Consider the following 8,831-nt stretch of genomic DNA (forward strand, 5'->3'; position numbering starts at 1 on the left):
TAAGTTGTTTGTGCGTTAATTGCATTTATTCCTTTATTAGTTACTTAGGCTCCTTAATTATGGAAAACCTCACTTTCTTTTGAGCATATTACACATTTTCAACCTGTTTTCCTCAACATTTTACATATTAGGTTTGTCTTCATATTATCACTCTGCGGAAGTTCTTTAATGGAGTCCAATTTGGTTGAATCACTGTGTCGTGTTCCATCTTCCAAGTGGCATATTTATTTTTATGTTTAATGCTTATCCAAATGCATCATAAACATTCATGATTCAACCAAATTTATGAAGGTTTTATATTTATGGTATGCTTTTATGTATGAGGAATTTGTATGTGTTAATTAAGCATGGCATATTAATATGATGCTGGATGAAACTAGGTCTTTCTTGGACTAACTTTTATTGGTATATGAATTTATATGGCTTAATGTAAATTGTATGTATAAGCATGAGATTGTTGAATATGAAAAACAGTGAATGTTATTATCATCATTAAGATTTAATTTGATAATGAAAATTAAATAGCCAAGAGTTAGTTATCAACGGATGGGTGACTTAATATGCTTCCTGCATGTTCAGTTTGGAATATACATATGATCACACATGATAAACACTAAATGAATAAAAAAAATAACTCTAGTCACCATTGGCTCTGAAACCGATGTCTGGACTATGTGCTTGGTAGTTATATCTACTGCATGTTCATGTATGTGATGTATAGTGATATTGTTTGTGCTGGTTAATGAAGTTTCTTTTTTGGTCTATGTGCTTGGTAGAATGATTGACTTGATTTCTTTTTTATGGTTACATTATTTGTGCTAGTTAGTGAGATTTCAAACAAATGATATATACTAAGGATTTATCTTATTTTTTTATTTTTTTGGAATTGTAGGCCATGCAACTATCGGATGTTATTGAGGTTGGAAGTGAAGAGACGGATCTTAGTTACGAGGTTTGGACTCTAGAGGTCGGTGCTCATGTTCGCCACAATGAGCCCCACCAATTTGATGGGTTCATGTCTTTGTTAAGCTCATTAGACAATAGTTAATTTCTGTTGGACATGACTTTCAGTACATAATTCATGTATTAGATACTATAAACGAAAATAGTTATCTGGTTTGGAAAGAATGGGTTTATTTTTAAAAAATTTGGATGTTCGTTTCTAAATATTAATGATGTTCACCGTTATTGTATCCATCCGGATGGTTAATTTATTAGACAAGATGGATGTTCATTCTGATTATATGATCTCACTTATTAATTACACGATTATCGCTACTCACAAATGTTGGATGTTCATCATTACATATAACTGGATGTTCAGACTATGGTCACTATAGCGTCTATTCAGGACGCTTCATGAAATCTTAGCTCAATGTCGAAATTCAAGAACTCAATTCTTAACAAATTCAAGTCATTTGACTTTGGAAAAGTAAACATAAATCTCTGGATAAAGACGGGATGTTCGTTATAGTAAGATTCTAGATGGTTACTTTCACAGAAAAAATTGATGTTCATTTTCGCTGTAACATTTGTTCAGAATGCTTCATGAGAACTCAACTCAAGTTCAAATTTCAAGAACTCAATGCTTAACAATTTCAAGTCGTTCCATTTTGAAAAATTAAAGATAAATCCCTGAATAAAGACATAGTTAGACGGATGTTCGTTTTAGCTAGAATATGGATGGTTCCTTTCACAAAGAAAATGGATGTTCACTTTCATGAATTTTTTAGAATGTCATACCTGAGTGAATGAAGACCAACATATTCACAAAATTACAAAAGGTAAAAGAGGGTCCATAGTTACGTCCTCCTAGTTTCACATAAATAAATTTCCAAGATTAGAACCAATGTATAATCAAAACAAGCATATCAAAAGTTTTAGTCTAGTATGAGTATGCTAATTTTTCCTGCCCTTGACCTTTTCCATAGGTGGTAATCCTTCAGCCCGTCGCGTCAACGTCCTTGTGCTAGGTGTTGTGAGTATGCTAACACCTGATCATGCAATTGGTCCTCTGCAATGTAATGCAAGGTTATTTTCACTTTATAACAAGGAAAAAAAATATAACATGACAAATTAACAATTACATAATCCAACGACTAAAACCATATTCCCTACAAAAATAAGTAGAAACAATGCACAAACCCCTCTAGTGCACACATTAACCACAGACCGACTCATACAAATGCTGCATTCAGCTTGAATTTAAGCGGACTCACAGATCAACTCATACAATTAAAAGCACAACAATTAGCAAGCCTTATTAAATTCACACAATTAAATTCGCGCTAAACTTTAATGAATTGCTAAAACAAAGCCACCAAAAAAATAAAGATAATATCAACGAAGATTCAACAATGGTCAAGCAAGTTAACGTCAAATTAGATGCACATGGTCCACACAGATACAGTAAAAAAAATTAATTTAAACTGATACGAAATCAAAACCAACAAACTTTTTTGTCCTTTTCCCGCGCTAAAGTTAAATCATCATGAATTGTAACAACGTAAATGAACTACCTATTCCACAATCTCCGGAATGCTACCATCGCACCCAAAGTTTTCTCACCATGGTTAATCACTCATATCATCAACAAAATCTATCTATAATACAACATGCAACAGTGATAACCCTTCGAAAAATGAACAACGCCACATACTTACCTTAGATTGTTATGATCTTCCGCTGATGATGTTAGATGTTTTCCCTGTGACGAGCACGCGGCTGGTTTTCTCGAATCGGATGTTCAGCTGCTCGGCGATGGCGTTGCCCACGTGAGTAGAACTGTTCGAATGCTCGTTTTGGGGGTGAGCGCTCCTCTGCCTTCAGCTTTGATCGGAGGCGGAGCGCGGACAGACTCTGGGTCGGTGACGGCGGGATGTTTAGCAACCACTCTCCCTTCGGTTCTGATCGGAGGCGGAGCACGGACGGCCTCGGCGGCGGTCACGGCAGGGTGTTCTCGACGACCACGGTGGGTGCGCTTCCGTCCTTCCGTGGTTGACGTTTACGGCGCTGACGGGTCTTTCTGGTCAAGGTTCTGCAACAATTGCAAAGGTTTTGGATAGGGAGTGAAACGGCCTCAACCTACTGTATTAGGATTTTGGGGGAAAATGTAATTACTTAAAATTTTGTGATATGGTTAACTAATCAGCTATAATAGATTAGGGTTATTAATGGGTTAATTTACTCTATTAAACTAAATTGGGCCTTCTAAACGGTCCATTGTAGCCATTGTAAACATATTTCATTGTCTCCCTAGCGTTATTCTACCAAAAATATTTTAGAGTCTCGTCAGAAAGCCAATGAGATATTTGTACAATGTGTACAATGGGCTATATGAGTTAAAAAATAGACATCACTTATAACTCTTGACCTTTGGGATTTAAAGCTCTGATACCATCTCATGATACCACTCATTCCAAAAGTTTCAGCTGATGGGAAAAGATAACACTAATGGTTATATCTCTAATACTGAATCGGACATCCCTAAACCTCCATTATACATATTGTACAAATATTCTATTGACTCTCTATACTTTTTCAATATTTTTTTTATATAAATCAAGAGAAAGTTGCATGGAGATTGAAACACGTACATACCGTTTACCAAACGGATAAGGAAAGAATGCACGTATACCGATTTGATGAATTCTAGGATGGTATTATAATTTGGTGGAAAAAATTGATCAATTCCATGTTTTTCTAAGTACTTGGATGCGTTTTCTTCGTCATGTACATCCGTTTGTGACTCGTTCCCCTCTACACGTAGTTTAACCACAATGATATTAAGTACGGTATTTTGAAAGAATAAATACTATATGAGTAATTAAAAGATAATAAAGATTGTCATTTGCTCTTTACTAGTGATAATAAAGAGAAAACAACTGAAAAAAAAAAAAACAAAACTCACATGCAATTTTTTGGGTGAAGTTAATAGTGAACGATCATTTAGAGATCGGTGAAAAATTTAGGTGCAGTCGACTTCACGCGAAATTAATAATTAAGAGCTGTTAGATGATTTGACTAAATTTTTATCTAACGACTTTCAACTATCAACTTCACGTGAAGTCAACTGCACTTGAGTTTCACCTTATTAGAGATTTAATAAATTTAGTTAAATTATTATTTAATAATTTTTAATTATTAATTTTACATAAAAATAATTATATATAATTTTAAAAAATATATTTTTTATTTTTTAAAAAAAATTAAAAATAAAAATAAAACACAAGAATATAAATATAAAATAAACACTCATATATAATTATTTTATTTAAAATTAATAATTAAATAATATTATTAAATAATAATTTAATCAAATATATTAAATTATCTGACGATTATTAACTAACAATTTTAAACAAAAACAAATACACGAGAATTTCTAACTAAAGATAAACCTTACCAATAATGCACTATCTAATTGGTATAGTTTCTCCTAAGTCGTAACCGATTTTGTACGACAAAATATGGCCCTCAAAATACAAATCTCACACCGATCATCCTACCTTTTTTCTTTGAGCTGTTAGATAATGGAAGCCATTTAATCTCGTCGTTGCATTTTTCCTTTTCCTTCTTAGCATCTACAGGTATAACTTTGGAAAGAGAAAAGGTGTTATAATATATAATAAAAAATAACGAAAAACGATAGAAAATAAGTTTAAAATAATCGAAAATTATTTATTGAAAAAAGTTAATGTGGACTAACATAATTTGTTGTTTTTAATCAATACTTTTAGTCGTTAATTTCATTTTTTTTGGCCTATCAGTTGAATAGCCTACACTTTTAAATATTATTTGGCCAAAAATAATAAATTTTGTTGATTTTTTATTATTTTGTATAGTTTTTAATTGCGCTTGGAATAATTGGATAAAATTAAAAGTAATAAGTATATTATTATGCGTGACATTAAATAAAATAAGTTGTAGTTGTTCTTATCTTACTCGAGAGTAAAAAATTAACTTACCGTGATAGAGCAGTTGCTTGCAGTGTGAAAGTTTGGTTGTACTTTGGAAGGCTGAGGGTCTTTTGGCAAGAAGATGGAGTGGAGTGATTCCATTATGGGCATACCTAGTAAGGAAAGGATGCTTACTGGCTAATATGAAAGCCAAATCTGTTGCAACGAACATATCAAAATTAATGAAGGAAAAAAGAAGGAAACACATTAAAACATGAAATTGTCAATGAAAGAAATGTTCATCAGAAGTATTTTTTAGATGGCGAGGGGGTTAATTAGCGAAAGAAAAGTATAAGGTACCAACATATTATCTGTCAACTTATTGTCAATAATAATTAATTATTATATTTTAAACACATATATAAAGAGACACATCCAAAAAATATATTTATAAAGACACTTCTATTAAATACAGTCATAAAAAAGATATTTTTATTAGACACATCCACGAAGACACTTCCATTAAATACAATTATAAAGAAGAGTTGGCAGAAGTTGGCAAACGTAGTGGAACCGATTACCGAAACATTCTCTGTTGATGGCACAGTGAAGAATGCTCTCTCCTTTTCGTTTTTCTTTGTCTGTTTGGGAGCCGCGAGTCATGAGGATTAAAATATCAACATCGTTTTCCATTTGTTTGAGCACACAAGAGAGGTAAGCAAAGCAGTGTTTGTGCCAGTTGAGTGCAGCTAGAAAGAAAGGCGTCTCCCCTTTCTTGTTCTCCAATCTCAACAAATGCTTCCTCTCCATATTCTCCCCAATGACGCACCTTTTCAAAATATAATTATTCATGTGTCTTCCCTTACCAGAGTCTAATTTTTTAGGAGAAATAGATTTACAAATAACAGTACCTGCATATGTTTGTAAAACCCCTTGATGCTGCAATTGCAGAGCTGTGTCCCCATTTTTATTCTTCACTTCTAGGGCTTTCTTCTCTACTTTTATTCCTTTTTCATACTTGATTATTGCTTGCAGCAGCTCCATCACTACTTTTTCATTGTCCAAGTCGACGGCCACGTGCAAGGCCGTGTTGTCGTCATCGTCGCTGATCCTTTGCGTGTGAGCCCCCGGAAATTTTTCGTACATCTCCGTAACCGCCTCCCATTTACCTTCCAATGTCTCCTGAGCCAGTTTCTCAGCTCTATAATTATCAAGTGTTTTGCGAACACATGGGGCTTTTGCACCGCTACTCTCTCCTCCTTCTCCCATGTTTCGAAACGCTGATGATTTCTTATATGTATATGTTTCTGCTACTTCTCTCCTACTTGCATGCATATATATATAGAGAGAAAGAGAGAGAGAGATCGATCATAGATCGAGCGCTTCATTGAATCAGATGCTTCCTTCCACTTTAACATGATGGCACGCCAAGAATAATTTAAACAAAAATACTAAAAGCAGACAATAAAATAAGTTACTACAATTACTTCTTATATATTTGTATATAAATATATTTATTGTTTAATTTTTTTAATATATATTTTATATTCAACATATATTTTATATTATAACTATGTTAAGTATATATTAAAATCAGTCATTAATATACGATATATATTGAAATATAAAATACACATTAAAAGAAGTACTAGTAATTAATTTTAATGATTGATTTTAATATACAAATAGTATTTTTATTTATATTAATAATTGATTTTTATAGTTATGTTTAGTATATATTTATAAAGGTGCCACTCACATAAAGATACTTAAAACATATTTTTTTAAAAATATTTTTTAACAATTAAAATTTAACATATGAAATCGATTAAACTATATTATTTTTATCAAAATTAGACCGGACAAATCGATTTGACTAAAAAATCAATAAATTAATCTTTAAACCGATCGAATTAATATTCGTTTTTATAGAAAATGACTACAATACTCTTATTATAAAAAATGACTAAAATATTCCTATATATATAATAAGAATTTTTTAGTTATTTTTATAATAAAAATATTGTAGTCATTTTCTATAAAAAAATATTAATTTATATCAATTTAAAGTTTGATTTATCGATTTTTCGATTAAATCGATTTGATCCAATTTTAACAAAAAAAAATACAATTCAATCGATTATATATATTGAATTTTAATTATTAAAAAAATTTTAAAAAAATATTTTAAACATTTTTTTCTAGATGGCTCCCTAATTAAAATGATTGTAGTTTAAATAACACATGATCCACACGGCAAAATAAACTGTTGACCACTACTCTTTTGTTTTGGATACATACTGAGCTTGCTTTAATAGCTAATTCCATTACATTGATTTGGAACTGTAGTGAATATATGTATATTATCATTTGAAATTGAATTCTGCTAGGAATCAACTCAATATCTGCCGATTACTAGCCAATTAAAATGGGCTTAGTAACAAAAAACTCAAATAACTAAAGAAATTAAATACTCAAAAAATTCAATAGTTACCCTAACATCATCTTTCACTTTTCAAATTCACATTCAGAAATTCATCACACAATTTTTCCTCTATCTCCCTCACTTGCCATCTTTACTGCACCGTCGCCATTGGCCGGTGAAGTCACCGCCAACGTGGAACGGCCACCAGTGCCGAGCCTTTCACTACCAACGCTGTCAATCGCGAGTTCCATTCCGTTCAACGTCACTGCCGCCGCGTCGATCGACTTCTGCGTCCTTGCCAACACCACACCGACCAACCCGCTGCCTCCACCCAGTTCCAAGCGTCGTCTTTGTCGGCTCCTCCACGCGCGTTTTGAGCGACGTCTGTGCCCACCGTTGTTGCCGACCTTTCTCCTTGCGGTGCTACCCGCTGCTGCGCCGCCACCCTCCCACCGTGAGTCTCCTGTTTCTGTTTTTACCGCGTTTAAATATATCTGTTTTTTTTTCAAACCCTATATTAGATGGAAGAAGTAATTGAGAATTTTTTTTCTTTGATTTGTGTTTGATAATGCTGAATTAGATGCGATTATAGATTGGATGTTATTGTTATTATAGATTGTATAGCTTTTTTTAAAAGAAAATTTTGTTATTTCTAATTCAAAAAGTTGATGATTTAGTTTGTTTTCTGTACTGTTATTTGTTATCTGAATTGGTGAATTCTGCATGCATGCTTTACACAGGCTTTTTGTTTTGTAAGGGTGATTTGGGCATTTAATTTTTCTGAATTGCTAAATGTTATAATATTAATTAAATTTAGAGGTGTTCTGAATATGCGCATTTAAAATTGTAGCAAAAACATGGATTGCATGTAACTAGATATTGGATGTTGCTGTCATTAGATAATGGATGGTTTTGTCTAAAAAAATTAAAACTCTATCCCATTCAAATAGTGTATGTCACTTGTTTTTAATACTATTGTTCCTTACTTGAATTGGTAGATTTCAGTAAATTTTTTATGGCGACAATGTATGGTTATTATATATATTTCCGTGGAATTGTATTGAAAGTTCTGCTTGTGTGACAACTTACCCAAAGATCTTTACAGATTACAAAATTACCTGATTTATGTTGTTGAAAAGCCTCGCCGCCGACTATCGTGCGCCACCATCAAGACACACACACATGTGGATTCGGCTATGGAACTTAACCTTCTCTTTCTTTTTTCCTTCTTTGCCATCCATTGCAGAAGATATGGAGTTTTTAAAGTCATACCACAAAAGAAAAAGGATACCTAGAAAATTCATGATAAGTGGATGTTACTTCTATCAAACATCAGGATGTTCTTTTTGCATACTAAATGGATGTTATTTTATACATTTTTTGAGTTTTCTTGTTTTGTAGTTGTAGATGTCTGTATTTTGTTAAGAATTGTATGGCCTTTTCTTTTTAAATCCTACTCGGCATGTTTTTTTTTGTGTAGGTACTTGGTTGTTTTTGTATAGATCTAA

At 32.5% G+C, this 8,831-nt stretch overlaps 1 protein-coding gene across 5 annotated transcripts; it reads right to left on the minus strand.

The window, feature by feature from the left end:
- Window positions 1–1,551: 1,551 nt before the first annotated feature.
- LOC140174189 (uncharacterized) lies at window positions 1,552–6,204 on the minus strand. Of its 5 annotated transcripts, none has more exons than XM_072198610.1 (4): window positions 5,810–6,204; window positions 4,968–5,114; window positions 4,509–4,595; window positions 1,552–2,014 (listed from the first exon to the last, which is right to left on the minus strand). In XM_072198610.1, the coding sequence occupies exons 1-4, from the start codon at window positions 6,165–6,167 to the stop codon at window positions 1,956–1,958; spliced, it is 651 nt and encodes a 216-aa protein (XP_072054711.1). In that variant the 5' UTR covers window positions 6,168–6,204; the 3' UTR covers window positions 1,552–1,955. The 5 variants fall into 5 exon arrangements, with proteins under 5 accessions (XP_072054711.1, XP_072054709.1, XP_072054708.1 ...); XM_072198608.1 differs by having other exon boundaries at window positions 1,668–2,014; window positions 5,480–6,204; XM_072198607.1 differs by lacking the exon at window positions 1,552–2,014 and adding an exon at window positions 3,330–3,759 and having other exon boundaries at window positions 5,480–6,204.
- Window positions 6,205–8,831: the final 2,627 nt, after the last annotated feature.

This window comes from Arachis hypogaea, chromosome 7 (assembly GCF_003086295.3).
Source record: "Arachis hypogaea cultivar Tifrunner chromosome 7, arahy.Tifrunner.gnm2.J5K5, whole genome shotgun sequence".
NCBI classification, from domain to species: Eukaryota; Viridiplantae; Streptophyta; class Magnoliopsida; order Fabales; family Fabaceae; genus Arachis; species Arachis hypogaea.

Bases quoted from the DNA above. Each gene is read 5' to 3' on its own strand.
- LOC140174189 (XM_072198607.1), bottom strand. From the start codon at position 6,167: ATGGGAGAAGGAGGAGAGAGTAGCGGTGCAAAAGCCCCATGTGTTCGC. The intron at 5,115-5,479 runs GTAATCGGTTCC...TCGTTGCAACAG, and splicing joins CATCAACAGAGAATGTTTCG to ATTTGGCTTTCATATTAGCC. The intron at 3,760-4,508 runs GTAGGATGATCG...AACTACGTGTAG, and splicing joins TAACAGCTCAAAGAAAAAAG to AGGGGAACGAGTCACAAACG.